Raw genomic sequence first — 17,346 nt, forward strand, 5'->3', positions numbered from 1 at the left:
GTAGCTGTGGGAGTCGGTAGGCTTGTAATGGATATTGGTGGACAGTCTATCACCAGAGATTGAGACAGAGAGGTCAAGGAAGGGAAGGGAAGTGTCAGAGATGGACCACGTGAAAATGATGGAGGGGTGGAGATTGGAAGCAAAATTAACAAATTTTTCCAAGTCCCGACGAGAGCATGAAGCAGCACCAAAGCAATCATCGATGTACCGGAGAAAGAGTTGTGGAAGGGGGCCGGAGTAGGACTGGAACAAGTAATGTTCCACATACCCCATAAAGAGACAGGCATAGCTGGGGCCCATGCGGGTACCCATAGCCACACCTTTTATTTGGAGGAAGATACACTGTCCTGGGAGTGTTTGATGGGGACGGTATAGAAGGAGCTTTACTCTGTATCTAACCCCGTGCTGTACCTGTCCTGGGAGTGTTTGATGGGGACAGCGTAGAGGGAGCTTTACTCTGTATCTAACCCTGTGCTGTACCTGTCCTGGGAGTGTTTGATGGGGACAGTGTAGAGGGAGCTTTACTCTGTATCTAACCCCGTGCTGTACCTGTCCTGGGAGTGTTTGATGGGGACAGTGTAGAGGGAGCTTTACTCTGTATCTAACCCCGTGCTGTACCTGTCCTGGGAGTGTTTGATGGGGACAGTGTAGAGGGAGCTTTACTCTGTATCTAACCCCGTGCTGTACCTGTCCTGGGAGTGTTTGATGGGGACAGTGTAGAGGGAGCTTTACTCTGTATCTAACCCCATGCTGGGACAGTGTGGAGGGAGTTTTACTCTGTATCAAACCCCGTGCTGGGACAGTGTGGAGGGAGTTATACTCTGTATTGTTATTTTTTTCTAGCTCTGATGCTGTGTTCTTTCACTCGGCCTTTTGTTTTCAGACTGTGTTACGCAGGAGCTCGTGAAGGTCACCTGCCTAGCCTGCTAGCGATGATCCACATGAAACGATGTACTCCCATCCCGGCACTCCTATGCTCAGTAAGATTGTAGTTCTGCTCACCAACAGTTAAATCCTGATCTCCCAGCTCTTCCCAACCTCTCACTGTCAGAAGGAATGACCTGTGGCATTTCTAACTGTTTAGAAACTGAATGTCAGCTGTGACTCAGTGGGTAACACTCTCTCTCTCTCTCTCTCTGTAGCTCAGTGGGTAACACTCTCTCTCTCTCTCTCTGTGACTCAGTGGGTAACACTCTCTCTCTCTGTGACTCAGTGGGTAACACTCTCTCTCTCTGTGACTCAGTGGGTAACAATCTCTCTCTCTGTGACTCAGTGGGTAACACTCTCTCTCTCTCTCTCTCTGTAGCTCAGTGGGTAACACTCTCTCTCTGTAGCTCAGTGGGTAACACTCTCTCTCTCTGTGACTCAGTGGGTCACACTCTCTCTCTCTCTCTCTGTAGCTCAGTGGGTAACACTCTCTCTCTCTGTGAAGTCTCAGTGTGTAACACTCTCTCTCTCTCTCTCTGTAGCTCAGTGGGTAACGCTCTCTCTCTCTCTCTGTAGCTCAGTGGGTAACACTCTCTCTCTGTAGCTCAGTGGGTAACACTCTCTCTCTCTCCGTAGCTCAGTGGGTAACACTCTCTCTCTCTCTCTGTAGCTCAGTGGGTAACACTCTCTCTCTCTCTGTAGCTCAGTGGGTAACACTCTCTCTCTCTCTGTAGCTCAGTGGGTAACACTCTCTGTAGCTCAGTGGGTAACACTCTCTCTCTCTCTCTCTGTAGCTCAGTGGGTAACACTCTCTCTCTCTCTCTCTATGTAGCTCAGTGGGTAACACTCTCTCTATCTCTCTGTAGCTCAGTGGGTAATACTCTCCCTCTCTCTGTAGCTCAGTGGGTAACACTCTCTCTCTCTCTCTCTGTAGCTCAGTGGGTAACACTCTCTCTCTCTGTAGCTCAGTGGGTAACACTCCCTCTCTCTCTCTCTGTAGCTCAGTGGGTAACACTCTCTCTCTCTGTGACTCAGTGGGTAACACTCTCTCTCTCTCTCTCTCTGTAGCTCAGTGGGTAACACTCTCTCTCTCTCTCTGTGACTCAGTGGGTAACACTCTCTCTCTCTCTCTCCGTAGCTCAGTGTGTAACACACTCTCTCTCTGTAGCTCAGTGGGTAACACTCTCTCTCTCTATCTGTAGCTCAGTGGGTAACACTCTCTCTCTGTAGCTCAGTGGGTAACACTCTCTCTCTCTCTGTAGCTCAGTGTGTAACACACTCTCTGTCTCTCTGTAGCTCAGTGCGTAACACTCTCTCTCTCTCTCTCTGTAGCTCAGTGGGTAACACTCTCTCTCTCTCTGTAGCTCAGTGGGTAACACTCTCTCTCTCTAGCTCAGTGGGTAACACCCTCTCTCTCTCTCTGTAGCTCAGTGGGTAACACTCTCTCTCTCTCTGTGACTCAGTGGGTAACACTATCTCTCTCTCTGTAGCTCAGTGGGTAACTCTCTCTCTGCAGCTCAGTGGGTAACACTCTCTCTCTCTGTAGCTCAGTGGGTAACACTCTCTCTCTGTAGCTCAGTGGGTAACAATCTCTCTCTCTGTAGCTCAGTGGGTAACACTCTCTGTAGCTCAGTGGGTAACACTCTCTCTCTCTCTCTGTAGCTCAGTGGGTAACACTCTCTGTAGCTCAGTGGGTAACACTCTCTCTCTCTCTCTGTAGCTCAGTGGGTAACACTCTCTCTCTCTCTCTCTCTCTCTGTAGCTCAGTGGGTAACACTCTCTCTCTCTCTCTGTAGCTCAGTGGGTAACACTCTCTCGCTCTCTGTAGCTCAGTGGGTAACACTCTCTCTCTCTCTCTGTAGCTCAGTGGGTAACACTCTCTCACTCTCTCTCTCTCTGTGGCTCAGTGGGTAACACTCTCTCTCTGTAGCTCAGTGGGTAACACTCTCTCTCTCTGTAGCTCAGTGGGTAACACTCTCTCTCTCTCTGTAGCTCAGTGGGTAACACTCTCTCTCTCTCTCTGTAGCTCAGTGGGTAACACTCTCTCTCTCTCTCTGTAGCTCAGTGGGTAACACTCTCTCTCTCTCTCTCTGTAGCTCAGTGGGTAACACTCTCTCTCTCTGTGACTCAGTGGGTAACACTCTCTCTCTCTCTCTCTCTGTAGCTCAGTGGGTAACACTCTCTTTCTCTCTCTGTGACTCAGTGGGTAACACTCTCTCTCTCTCTCTCTCCGTAGCTCAGTGTGTAACACACTCTCTCTCTGTAGCTCAGTGGGTAACACTCTCTCTCTCTATCTGTAGCTCAGTGGGTAACACTCTCTCTCTGTAGCTCAGTGGGTAACACTCTCTCTCTGTAGCTCAGTGTGTAACACACTCTCTGTCTCTCTGTAGCTCAGTGCGTAACACTCTCTCTCTCTCTGTAGCTCAGTGGGTAACACTCTCTCTCTCTCTGTAGCTCAGTGGGTAACACTCTCTCTCTCTAGCTCAGTGGGTAACACTCTCTCTCTCTCTCTGTAGCTCAGTGGGTAACACTCTCTCTCTCTCTGTGACTCAGTGGGTAACACTATCTCTCTCTCTGTAGCTCAGTGGGTAACTCTCTCTCTGCAGCTCAGTGGGTAACACTCTCTCTCTCTGTAGCTCAGTGGGTAACACTCTCTCTCTGTAGTTCAGTGGGTAACAATCTCTCTCTCTGTAGCTCAGTGGGTAACACTCTCTCTCTGTAGCTCAGTGGGTAACACTCTCTCTCTCTCTCTGTAGCTCAGTGGGTAACACTCTCTGTAGCTCAGTGGGTAACACTCTCTCTCTCTCTGTAGCTCAGTGGGTAACACTCTCTCTCTCTCTCTCTCTCTGTAGCTCAGTGGGTAACACTCTCTCTCTCTCTCTCTGTAGCTCAGTGGGTAACACTCTCTCGCTCTCTGTAGCTCAGTGGGTAACACTCTCTCTCTCTCTCTGTAGCTCAGTGGGTAACACTCTCTCACTCTCTCTCTCTCTGTGGCTCAGTGGGTAACACTCTCTCTCTGTAGCTCAGTGTGTAACACTCTCTCTCTCTCTCTGTAGCTCAGTGGGTAACACTCTCTCTCTCTCTCTCTGTAGCTCAGTGGGTAACACTCTCTCTCTCTCTCTGTAGCTCAGTGGGTAACACTCTCTCTCTGTAGCTCAGTGGGTAACACTCTCTCTCTCTCTCTATGGCTCAGTGGGTAACACTCTCTCTCTCTCTCTCTGTAGCTCAGTGGGTAACACTCTCTCTCTCTCTCTGTAGCTCAGTGGGTAACACTCTCTCTCTCTCTCTATGGCTCAGTGGGTAACACTCTCTCTCTCTCTCTCTGTAGCTCAGTGGGTAACACTCTCTCTCTCTCTCTCTCTGTAGCTCAGTGGGTAACACTCTCTCTCTCCCTCTGTAGCTCAGTGGGTAACACTCTCTCTCTCTCTCTGTAGCTCAGTGGGTAACACTCTCTTTCTCTCTGTAGCTCAGTGGGTAACACTCTCTCTCTGTAGGTCAGTGGGTAACACTCTCTCTCTCTCTCTGTAGCTCAGTGGGTAACACTATCTCTCTCTCTCTCTGTAGCTCAGTGGGTAACACTATCTCTCCGTAGCTCAGTGGGTAACACTCTCTCTCTCTCTCTGTATCTCAGTGGTTAACACTATCTCTCTCTCTCTGTAGCACAGTGGGTAACACTCTCTCTCTCTCTCTGTAGCTCAGTGTGTAACACTTTCTCTCTGTAGCTCAGTGGGTAACACTCTCTCTCTCTCTGTAGCTCAGTGGGTAACACTCTCTCTCTCTCTCTGTAGCTCAGTGGTTAACACTCTCTCTCTCTGTAGCTCAGTGGGTAACACTCTCTCTCTCTCTCTGTAGCTCTGTGGTTAACACTCTCTCTCTCTGTAGCTCAGTGGGTAACACTCTCTCTCTGTAGCTCAGTGGGTAACACTCTCTCTCTGTGTAGCTCAGTGGGTAACACTCTCTCTCTCTCTGTAGCTCAGTGGGTAACACTCTCTCTCTCTCTCTGTAGCTCAGTGGGTAACACTCTCTCTCTGTAGCTCAGTGGGTAACACTCTGTCTCTCTCTCTGTGACTCAGTGGGTAACACTCTCTGTAGCTCAGTGGGTAACACTCTCTCTCTGTGTAGCTCAGTGGGTAACACTCTCTCTCTCTGTAGCTCAGTGGGTAACACTCTTTCTCTCTCGTAGCTCAGTGGGTAACATTCTCTCTGTAGCTCAGTGGGTAACACTCTCTCTCTCTGTGGGTAACACTCTCTCTGTGTAGCTCAGTGGGTAACACTCTCTCTCTCTCTGTGACTCAGTGGGTAACACTCTCTCTCTCTCCCTGTAGCTCAGTGGGTAACACTCTCTCTCTCTCTCTCTGTAGCTCAGTGGGTAACACTCTCTCTCTCCCTCTCTGTAGCTCAGTGGGTAACACTCTCCCTCTGTAGCTCAGTGGGTAACACTCTCTCTCTCTCTGTGACTCAGTGGGTAACACTCTCTGTCTCTCTCTGTGACTCAGTGGGTAACACTCTCTCTCTCTCTGTAGCTCAGTGGGCAACACTCTCTCTCTGTAGCTCAGTGGGCAACACTCTCTCTCTGTGACTCAGTGGGTAACACTCTCTCTCTCTGCAGCTCAGTGGGTAACACTCTCTGTCTCTCTCTGTGACTCAGTGGGTAACACTCTCTCTCGCTCTCTCCTGTAGCTCAGTGGGTAACACACTCTCTCTCTGTAGCTCAGTGGGTAACACTCTCTCTCTCTCTCTGTGGGTAACACTCTCTCTCTGTAGCTCAGTGGGTAACACTCTCTCTCTCTCTCTGTGGGTAACACTCTCTGTAGCTCAGTGGTTAACACTCTCTCTCTCTCTCTGTAGCTCAGTGGGTAACACTCTCTCTCTCTCTGTAGCTCAGTGGGTAACACTCTCTCTCTCTGTAGCTCAGTGGGTAACACTCTCTCTCTCTCTGTAGCTCAGTGGGTAACACTCTCTCTCTCTCTCTGTAGCTCAGTGGGTAACACTCTCTCTCTCTCTCTGTAGCTCAGTGGGTAACACTCTCTCTCTCTCTCTCTGTAGCTCAGTGGGTAACACTCTCTCTCTCTCTCTGTAGCTCAGTGGGTAACACTCTCTCTCTCTCTCTGTAGCTCAGTGGGTAACACTCTCTCTCTCTCTCTCTGTAGCTCAGTGGGTAACACTCTCTCTCTCTCTCTGTAGCTCAGTGGGTAACACTCTCTCTCTCTGTAGCTCAGTGGGTAACACTTTCTCTCTCCCTCTGTAGCTCAGTGGGTAACACTCTCTCTCTCTCTGTAGCTCAGTGGGTAACACTCTCTCTCTCCCACTGTAGCTCAGTGGGTAACACTCTCTCTCTCTCTCTCTCTGTAGCTCAGTGGGTAACACTCTCTCTCTCTCTCTGTAGCTCAGTGGGTAACACTCTCTCTCTGTAGGTCAGTGGGTAACACTCTCTCTCTCTCTCTCTCTCTGTAGCTCAGTGGGTAACACTATCTCTCTCTCTCTCTGTAGCTCAGTGGGTAACACTACCTCTCCGTAGCTCAGTGGGTAACACTCTCTCTCTCTCTCTGTATCTCAGTGGGTAACACTATCTCTCTCTCTCTCTGTAGCACAGTGGGTAACACTCTCTCTCTCTCTGTAGCTCAGTGGGTAACACTCTCTCTCTCTCTCTGTAGCTCAGTGTGTAACACTCTCTCTCTCTCTGTAGCTCAGTGGGTAACACTCTCTCTCTCTCTCTGTAGCTCAGTGGGTAACACTCTCTCTCTCTCTCTGTAGCTCAGTGGCTAACACTCTCTCTCTCTCTGTAGCTCAGTGGTTAACACTCTCTCTCTCTGTAGCTCTGTGGGTAACACTCTCTCTCTGTAGCTCAGTGGGTAACACTCTCTCTCTGTGTAGCTCAGTGGGTAACACTCTCTCTCTCTGTAGCTCAGTGGGTAACACTCTCTCTCTCTCTGTAGCTCAGTGGGTAACACTCTGTCTCTCTCTCTGTAGCTCAGTGGGTAACACTCTCTCTCTCTCTCTCTGTAGCTCAGTGGGTAACACTCTCTCTCTCTGCAGCTCAGTGGGTAACACTCTCTCTGTCTCTCTCTCTGTAGCTCAGTGGGTAACACTATCTCTCTCTCTCTCTGTAGCTCAGTGGGTAACACTATCTCTCCGTAGCTCAGTGGGTAACACTCTCTCTCTCTCTCTCTGTAGCTCAGTGGGTAACACTCTCTCTCTCTCTCTGTAGCTCAGTGGGTAACACTCTCTCTCTCTCTCTCTCTGTAGCTCAGTGGGTAACACTCTCTCTCTCTCTCTATGAATCAGTGGGTAACACTCTCTCTCTCTGTAACTCAGTGGGTAACACTCTCTCTCTCTCTCTGTAGCTCAGTGGGTAACACTCTCTCTCTGTAGCTCAGTGGGTAGCACTCTCTCTCTCTGTAGCTCAGTGGGTAACACTCTCTCTCTCTCTGTAGCTCAGTGGGTAACACTCTCTCTCTCTCTGTAGCTCAGTGGGTAACACTCTCTCTCTCTGTAGCTCAGTGGGTAAAACTCTCTCTCTCTCTGTAGCTCAGTGGGTAACACACTCTCTCTCTCTCTGTAGCTCAGTGGGTAACACTCTCTCTCTCTCTCTCTCTGTGGCTCAGTGGGTAACACTCTCTCTCTCTGTAGCTCAGTGGGTAACACTCTCTCTCTCTGTAGCTCAGTGGGTAACACTCTCTCTCTCTCTGTAGCTCAGTGGCTAACACTCTCTCTCTCTGTAGCTCAGTGGGTAACACTCTCTCTCTGTAGCTCAGTGGGTAACACTCTCTCTCTGTAGCTCAGTGGGTAACAATCTCTCTCTCGCTCTCTCTCTTTAGCTGTGGGTAGCACTCTCTCTGTGACTCAGTGGGTAGCAATCTCTCTCCCTCTCTCTGTGGGTTCTTTGATCATAAGAATAGAAAAGCAGTTTTTTATAAAGGTGTGAAACCTCTAAGTGTTGATATTCGAAAAGACTTGGATGTGCTCATACAATGAACGCAGAAAGTTAGCATGCAGGTACCGCAATTAGGAAGGTCAATGGCACATTGACCTTTATTGTAAGGGGATTGGAGGACAGGAATAAAGAAGTTTTGCTGAAATTGTACAAACAAACAAACAAATAAACAAGGAGCAGGAGTTGGCCATACGATCATGAGATACAGGAGCAGAAATAGGCCATTGGGCCCATCGAGTCTGCTCCACCATTCAGTGAGATCATGGCTGATCTGATAATCCTCAACTCCACTTTCCTGCCTTTTCCCCATAACCTTTGATTCCCTTACTGATTAAAAATCTGTCTATATGAGCTTTGAATATACTTAATGACCCAGCCTCTACAGCCCACTGCGGTAAAGAATTCCACAGATTCACTACTTTCTGAGAGAAGAAATTCCTCCTCATCTCTGTCTTAAGTGGGTGACCCCTTACTCTGAGATTTTACTGTCTGGTTCTAGACTCTCCCACAAGGGGAAACAACCTCTCAGCATCTACCCTGTCAAGCCCCCTAAGAACCTTATATGTTTCAATAAGGTCGGCTCTCATTCTTCTAAACCCCAATGAGTACAGGCTCAACCTACTCAACCTCTCCTCATAAGAAAATCCCTCCATACCCGGGATCAACCTAGTGAACCTTCTCTGGACTGCCTCCAATGCCAGTGTATCTTTCCTTAAATAAGGGGACCAAAACTGTTCACGGTATTCTAGGTGTGGTCTAACAAATGCCTTGTATACTTTGGCAAGACTTCCCTATTTTTATACTTCATTCCCTTTGAAATAAAGGCCCACATTCCATTTGCCTTCCCTATCACCTGCTGAACTTGTATGTTAGCTTTTTGGGATTCATGAACGAGGATTCCCAAATCCCTCTGTGCTGCAGCTTTCTGCAGTCTTTCTCCATGTAAATAATATTCAGCTCCTCTATTCTACCTACCAAAGTGCATAACCTCACATCTTCCCACTTTATATTCCATCTGCCTAGTTTTTGCCCACTCACTTAACCTGTGCAGATTCTTTGCCCCATTCCTCACCACTTGCCTTCCCACCTATTTTTGTGTCATCCGCAAACTTGGCAATAGCACATTCACTTCCCTCATCCAAGTCATTAATATATTTTGTAAATAATTGTGGTCCCTGATCCCTGTGGTACTCCACTAGTTACAGGTTGTCATCCTGAAAATGGCCCCCTAATACCAACTCTGTATTAGTTAGCCAATCCTCTATCCATGCTAATATACTATCACCAACACCATGGGCTCTTATCTTATTAAGTAGCCTTATGAGTGGTACCTTATTAAACATCTTTTGGAAATTCAAATATATTACATCTACTGGTTCCCTTTTATCTGCTTGTTACCTTCTCAAAGAATTCTAATAAATTTGTCAGGCATGATATCCCCTTCCTGAAGCCATGCTGACTCTGCTTGATTAGATTATGCATTTCTAAATGCTCTGCTCTTACATCCTTTATAATAGACTCTAACATTTTCCCAATGACAGATGTTAAGCTAACTGGCCTAGAGTTACCTGTTTGTTGCCTCCCTCCCTTTTTGAATATGTGTGTTACATTGGCAGTTTTCTAATCCTCTGGGACTTTTCCAGAATCTAAGGATTCTTGGAAGATTACTACCAGCGCATCCACTATCTCTGTAGCTACTTCTTTTAACATCCTAGGATGTAACCCATCAGGTCCAGGGGACTTATCGACCTTTAGCCTCATTAGTCTCCCGAATACATTTTTTCCAGTGATAGTTATTGTATTTATTTCCTCCCCCCACCTTTTGCCCCTTGATTATTTAGTATTTTTGGAATGCTATTCGTGTCTTCTACTGTGAAGACTGAAGCCAAGTATTTATTCAGCTCCTCTGCCATTTCCTGGTTCCCCATTATTATTTCCCTAGCCTCATTCTCTAAGGGGCCTATGTTCACTTTGGCCTCTCTCTTCCTTTTTATATATTTAAAGAAGCTCTTACTGTCATTCAGCCCCACGAACCTGCCCCGCCAATTAATAACCTAAATTATTAGTAATCTAAAATCAGCATCCCACCTACCCCCGATAACCTATGACCCCCTTACTTACCAAGAATTTGTCCACCTCGGCCTTAAAAGATATTCAAAGACTCTGCTTCCACCATCATTTCAGGAAGAGAGTTCCAAAGATCACAAACCTCAGAGAAAAAATTTCGCCTCATCTCTGTTTTAAATGAGCGACCCCTTATTTTTAAACAGTGACCCTGAGTTCTAGATTCTCCCACAAGAGGAAACATCCTCTCCATATCCACCCTGTCAATTCCCATCAGGATCTTATATGTTTCAATCAAGTCGCCTCTTACCTTTCCAAACTCCAGTGTATACAAGCCTAGTCTGTCCTCATAAAACAACCCGCCCATTCCAGGTATTAATCTAGTAAACCTTCTCTGAACTGCTTCCAATGAATTTACATCCTTCCTTAATTAAGGAGACCAATACTGTACACAGTGCTCCAGATGTGGTCTCACCAATGCCCTGTATAACTGAAGCATAACCTCCCTACTTTTGTATTCAATTTCCTTCACAATAAACAATAACATTCTATTAGCATTGTTTTGATAGGGCGGACACAGAGGTTGCTTCCACTGGTCAGGGAATCTAAAACACAGGGTAACAGTCACAGGGTAAGGGGCTGATCATTTGGGACTGAGATGAGGAGAAATTACTTCACTCAGACGGTTGTGAATCTTTGGAATTCTCTACCTCAGAGGGTTGTGGATGCTCCATCGTTGAATATATTTAAGGCCAGGATGGATAGAGTTTTGGTCTCTCAGGAAATCAAGGGATATGAGGGGTAAAGTGGAGTTGAAGCCCAAGATCAGCCATCATCATACAGAATGGCAGAGCAGGCTCAAAGGGCCAAACGGTCTACTCCTGCTCCTATTTCTTCTTGTGGGTAGCACAAGTTAATAATTTATACAGCTAAAGTAATATCATAGAAGTTTCCTAGCTTAGAGACAAAGAAAGGAAAACTCATCAACTATTGGAAACTGATAAAATAAAAGGGATACAACGGAGCAGCTCTTTGCCCCATGCACTGAATTCCCAAGTGAACCAAATTTCCAACTCCTCAATCAATTGACATCTCACTTAGTGTAGTCTCATGTCCATGCACCCCTTTCTGCAAGCAGGTTTAAAACCCCCCTGCTTATATATAGAGCCTCTGATGATTGGCAAGGGTAAAAGATTGTGCCACAGGGATCAGTGCTGGGGCCTCAACTTTTTACAATTTATATAAATGACCTGGATGACAACACAAAGATAGGTAGGAAAGTAAGTTGTAAAGAGGACATAAGGGATATAGATAGGTTAAGTGAGTGTGTAAAGATCTGGCAAATGGAGTATAATGTGGGAAGATATGAAATTGTCCATTTTGGCAGGAAGAGTCATATCATCTAATTGGTGAGAGATTGCAGAGCTCAGATATAGAGGGATCTGGCTGTCCTGATGCATGAATCACAAATAGTTTGTCTGCAGGTACAGCAGGTAATGAGGAAAGCTAATAGAATGTTATCATCTATTGTGAGGGGAATCGAATACAAAAGTAGGGAGGTTATGCTTCAGTTATACAGGGTATTGGTGAGACCACATCTGGAACCTGTGTGCAGTGTTGGTCTCCTTATTTAAGGAAGGATGTAACTGAGTTGGCATCAATTCAGAGAGGGTTTAGCAGACTAATATCTGGAATGGGCGGGTTGTCTTATGAGGAAAGGTTGGACAGACTAGGTCTGTATCCGCTGGAGTTTAGAAGAGGCGACTTGATTGAAACATAGAAGATCCTGAGGGGGTTTGACAGGGTGGATGTGGGATGTTTCCTCTTGTGGACGAATCTAGGGGTCACTATTTAAAAATAAGGGGTCACTCATTGTTTTTTCAATTATTCATCGGATGTTGGTATCGCTGGCTGTGCCAGCAATTATTGCCCATCCCTAATTACTCTTGAGAAGGTGGTGGTGAGCTGCCTTCTTGAACCACTGCAGTGCCTGGTGTAGGTACATCCACAGTGCTGTTAGGGAAGGAGTTCCAGGAGTTTGACCTCAGAGGGTCGTGAGTCTTTGGAATTCCCTTGCTCAAAAGGTGGAGGAAGTGAGTCTTTGATAGATTCTTGATAAGCAAGGGGGTGAAACGATATCGGGGGTGGGTGGGAATGTGGGGTTGAGGTTACTATCAGATCAGCCATGATCTTGTTGAATGGCGGAGCAGGCTCGAGGGGCCGAATGGCCTACTCCTGCTCCTAATTCAGATGTTTGTATCACTCACTAGCTAGCTCAGCTTCCTGCCACAGTGATTATCACCTATTGGGTGCAGCTACTTTCAGATGATTGACAGATAACTGCCACTTCAGGCAGCTCCCTGTTTAACTAGGATATTAAATTCACAATGTTCGAAAGTCGGAACCAAAGGAAGAAAGCAAGAGCCAATTTTGGAGGGTCAGTACTGAGGAAGGGAGGGAGGGTTGGTGCTGAGGGTGTGCCACACTGTCAGAGGGAGGGAGGGTCAGTGTTGAGGGAGCACCGCACTGTCGGAGGGAGGGTCAGTGCTGAGCGCCGCACTGTCAGAGGGAGGGAGGGTTGGTGCTGAGGGAGCTCCGCACTGTCAGAGGGAGGGAGGGTCAGTGCTGAGGGAGCTGAGTGTACGGTGAGGGGTGTGGGGTGTACAGCAAGGAGTGAGGATTGTACAGCGAGGGGTGTGGGGTGTACAGCGAGAGGTGTACAGCGAAGGGTGAGGGGTGAGGAGTGTACAGCGAGGGGTGTGGGGTGTACAGCGAGGGATGTACAGCGAGGGGTGTGGGGTATACAGCGAGGGGTGTGGGGTGTACAGCGAGGGGTGTGGGGTGTACAGCGAGGGGTGTGGGCTGTACAGCGAAGGGTGTACAGCGAAGGGTGAGGGGTGAGGAGTGTACAGCGAGGGGTGTGGGGTGTACAGCAAGGGATGTACAGCGAGGGGTGTGGGATATACAGCGAGGGGTGTACAGCGAGGGGTGTGGGGTGTACAGCGAGGGATGTACAGCGAGGGGTGTGGGGTATACAGCGAGGGGTGTACAGCGAGGGGCGAGGGGTGAGGAGTGTACAGCGAGGTGTGAGGGGTGTACAGCGAGGGGTGTGGGGGGTACCACGAGGGGTGTACAGCGAGGGATGTACAGCGAGGGGTGTACAGCGAGGGGTGAGGGGTGTACAGCGAGGGATGTACAGCGAGGGGTGTACAGCGAGGGGTGTACAGCGAGGGGTGAGGGGTGTACAGCGAGGGATGTACAGCGAGGGGTGTACAGCGAGGGGTGAGGGGTGTACAGCGAGGGGTGTACAGCAAGGGGTGTACAGCGAGGGGTGAGGGGTGTAAAGCGAGGGGCGTGGGGGGGTACAGCGAGGGGTGTGGGGTGTACAGCGAAGGGTGTGGGGGAAACCGTGAGGGGTGTACAGCAAGGGGTGAGGGGTGTACAGCGAGGGGTGTGGGGTGTACAGCGAGGGGTGAGGGGTGTACAGCAAGGGGTGTGGGGTGTACAGCGAGGGGTGAGGGGTGTACAGCAAGGGGTGTACAGCGAGGGGTGTACAGCGAGGGGTGAGGGGTGTACAGCGAGGGGTGTGGGGTGTACAGTGAGGGGTGTACAGTGAGGGGTGTGGGGTGTACAGCGAGGTGGGAGGGGTGTACGGCGAGGGGTGTGGGGTGTACAGCGAGGGGTGTGTGGGGTACAGCGAGGGGTGTGTGGTGTACAGCGAGGGGTGTGGGGTGTACAGCGAGGGGTGTGGGGTGTACAGCGAGGGGTGTGGGGTGTACAGCGAGGGGTGTGTGGTGTACAGCGAGGGGTGTGGGGTGTACAGCAAGGGGTGTGTGGTGTACAGCGAGGGGTGTGGGGTGTACAGCATGGTGTGTGGGGTGTATAGCGAGGGGTGTGGGGTGTACAGCGTGGGGTGTGGGGTGTACAGCGAGGGGTGTGGGGTGTACAGCGAGTGGTGTGGGGTGTACAGCGAGGGGTGTGGGGTGTACAGCGAGGGGTGTGGGGTGTACAGCGAGGGGTGTGGGGTGTACAGTGAGGGGTGTACAGCGAGGGGTGTGGGGTGTACAGTGAGGGGTGTACCTCTTACTCTTACTGTCATATTTGTCCTTTTCCTCCTCTAGTGTGTCACTTCCTTGTTGATGCTGATTATCGCGGATATTTACACATTGATTAATTACGTGGTGTTCATTAACTATTTGTGTTACGGAGTTACTGTAACTGCACTCCTCGTCCTCCGTTGGAAGAAGCCTAATATTTCTAGACCAATTAAGGTAGGTCTGGAATCTCACCACCTTCTCATCCCCTCTCAGCTTACCTTTCACTTCTCAGCATTATATTAAGTTTTGTTTTTTCCTAGATATCTAACCTACACACACCCTCTCTCCTGATGTATCTCACTGTGTTTGAATTAAAGTCCTCTCACTGCCTGCTCTTTATTCTTTTCCAAGGCCCCAAATTGCAAATTTATACATTCCCATCACCTCCCTCCCCCTGCCAGTCCTCCATGGAAACAGACATTTAGAGAACAACTGAGGCCATTCAGCCCAGGCTGGCCACTGAAACCCATAACAGGATGCCAGTCTGCTCCTGGTGCTGGATCCCACTCCAGGGCTTGGGCCAAAAGACAAAGGCTGACATTCCAGTGCAGGCTTGAGGGAGAGCTGCACTGTCAGAGGTGCCGTTTTTCAGATAGCCAAAAACTGAGGTCCCATCTGCCTGTTAGATGGATGTAAAATAGCCCGTGATGCTATTTCAAAGATCATCAAGGGAGTTATCCCCAGTTATTTATAACTGGGTTATTGAGTTATCCCCAATATTTATGCATCAACATCAAAAAATCAGACGCTCTGGTCTTTCTCACATTGCTGTTTGTCAGGTTTGCTGTGTGCAATGGTTGTGAAAAGCACTGTATCAATGGAAGCCTTTCTTTTGTCTCTGTGCTACCACAATCTCAAATTAATCGCACTGTCCCGCTCTCTCTGCATAACCATTTATCAACTGCAGAACTAATCTACTGTCCCATTCGGTGCACAAAGCCCTGTATCAATCCCAACCTAAGCCCACTGCCCCTCCCTTTCCCCATAACCCTGTATCAATCGCAAGCCTATTCCCATTCCCCCACTCTCCCCATAGCTGTGTATCAATCCCCAAACTAATTCCATAAACTTTGGCTTTGCCCAGTAATCGTACTCGCACTGAGTCCCGTTCACCTACCATCCCTATGTTCACGGAACTACATTGGCTCCCAGTCCAGCAACATCTCCATTTTAAATTTCACATCCTTATTTTCAAATCCCTCCATGGATTAGGTCCTCCCCGTCTCTGTAACCTCCTCCAGCCCCACCAAAGCTTTGAGGTATCCAATTCGAGCCTCTTGAACATCCCAAATTTCCTTCTCCCCATAATTAGCAGCTGTGTCTTCAGCTGCCTGGGCCCTGAGCTCTTGAATTCACTCCCTAGATCTCTGCACCTCTCTTCCCCCTTTAAACAATTCCTTAAACGTACCTCTTTGACCAAGTCCCGCTCTATTATCTCCTGAAATGGCTTGGTATCAAATGTGAACTACCTTGGGATGTTTTACTACTTATATAAATACAAGTTATCGATCAACTCTACAGACCTCTATCAGTCTGAGTGCCAAGCTCTAATGACCCTGATTTCAATCTCAGCTCCTTTCCCTCCAGGTAAATCTCCTGTTCCCGGTTGTTTACCTGCTGTTTTGGGCCTTCCTGCTGGTGTTCAGCTTCTATTCGGAGCCGGTGGTGTGTGGCACTGCCCTGGTCATTATACTGACTGGTGTTCCTGTCTATCTGCTGGGAATCCAATGGAGCAAGAAGCCAAAGTATTTCAATGATGTGATTGGTGAGACTGGAGCAAGAAATGCCTCCTACTGTAACCTTACTAAATTTGTAGATGGAGGTAAAATTGGGTGGGAGTGGGAGATACCGTAGTTTAAGTTATCAACATCAGAAAGAATTCAAAGCAATTGGGAAGTGAGATTTATCAGAGAAATGTTGCACACATTGGAACAAAGCATCCACCATTAGGCCATCAGTGCAACAACACTGAACAATATATGACATCTCAAGGCTGCAAAATGCCATGGAGTGAAGCCCATCCCCCAGATGCCCTCACCCTCCCATCCCCCTACCCTCAAACACCCTCACTGGTTGAGGTGAATAGTGTAGGTATGTAAGGGGTGGGGGGGGGTAGCTGGATAAACATGAGAGGAAAAGGAATAGGGTACGCTGATAGGGTGAGATGAAGTCAATTGTTTCAAGACTGAGATCAATAGATTTTAGATGGATAAGGGTATTCAGGGATATGGAGCAAAGGCTGGTCAAATAGAGTTGAAATGCAAATCAGCTATGATCTAACTGAATGATGGAACAAGCTTGAAGGGCTGAATGGCCTCTTATTGTTTGTTGTGTTCCTTTGTGTGAAGAAGTGCTTCCTGGATGTCTGGCTCTCATTTTAAGATTCGACCTGCTTGTTCTGGGCTTCCCCACCAGAGGGGATAGATTCTCTCTATCCACCCCACTCAATCCTTTAACCATCTAAAAGACCTCGATCAAATCACCCCAAAGGTGGAAAAATAATAGAAAGGGGAAAACAGGGGGAGAATTCTATAGAGACCATTGCCCAACTCAGCACAATAGAAGACATTGCTGATGAGAACTTTCTGCCCTTCAATTTTTCCTGGGTTCATCACTGACCCCAAATCTTGCAAGGGGTTAGAAGTGCAAGAGTAAAAAAGTCTGGCTGTAAGTACACAGGGTTTTGCTTGCACCACACCTGGAGTATTATGTACAGCTTTGGTCCCCATACCTAAGAAAGGATATACTTGTCTTAGAGGGGGTGCAACAGAGGTTCATGAGACTGGTTCCTGAGATGAGGGGGTTGTCATGTGAGGAGAGGTTGAGTTTAGAAGAGGGGAGGTGATCTCATCGAAATAGGTAAAATTCTTACGAGTTTAACAGAGTAGATTTTGAGCGGCTGTTTCCCTTGGCTGGAGAGTACAGAAATGCTACTTATCACATTCTGAACCAGTTGGGTGTGTTCTCATTTTTCAGAATCAATGACATTTTCCGGGCAGAAGTTTTGTTTCGTCATTTTTCCACAAGAGGAGATTCCAGAAGAGAATGGGCAGCCTCTCACCTTCAATCAAAACAAAAAGTACCGGGATGCATAGCTGACCCTCAACCTGGATGCATCCCAGAGCACAACCAACCAGCTCTCACCAAACTGTGACCAACAACAAGGACAGTAGGAAATGTTTTGCCAAAAGACAAGAAGGAAAAAAAAATTACTGGAGAGGGAGAAATTCTGATGTTTTCTGTTTAGGGATCAATCCAGTAAGAATTCAGTAGAGCCTATGGGGAAAGTCCCTCTAACCACCAGAAGGAAGCTGGAGCCTCCAA

At 48.1% G+C, this 17,346-nt stretch overlaps 1 protein-coding gene across 1 annotated transcript in view; it reads left to right on the top strand.

Annotated features, from left to right (window-relative positions):
- Positions 1 to 17,117, top strand: part of slc7a10a (solute carrier family 7 member 10a) — a 164,721-nt gene extending 147,604 nt beyond the window's left edge. Inside the window, exons 8-11 of the mRNA XM_041191715.1 lie at positions 884 to 980; positions 14,047 to 14,196; positions 15,610 to 15,787; positions 16,999 to 17,117. Of these exons, the coding sequence (XP_041047649.1) occupies positions 884 to 980; positions 14,047 to 14,196; positions 15,610 to 15,787; positions 16,999 to 17,117 (544 nt within the window). The remainder of the gene's footprint in view (positions 1 to 883; positions 981 to 14,046; positions 14,197 to 15,609; positions 15,788 to 16,998) is intronic.
- Positions 17,118 to 17,346: the final 229 nt, after the last annotated feature.

Source organism: Carcharodon carcharias, chromosome 7, assembly GCF_017639515.1.
Source record: "Carcharodon carcharias isolate sCarCar2 chromosome 7, sCarCar2.pri, whole genome shotgun sequence".
NCBI classification, from domain to species: domain Eukaryota; kingdom Metazoa; phylum Chordata; class Chondrichthyes; order Lamniformes; family Lamnidae; genus Carcharodon; species Carcharodon carcharias.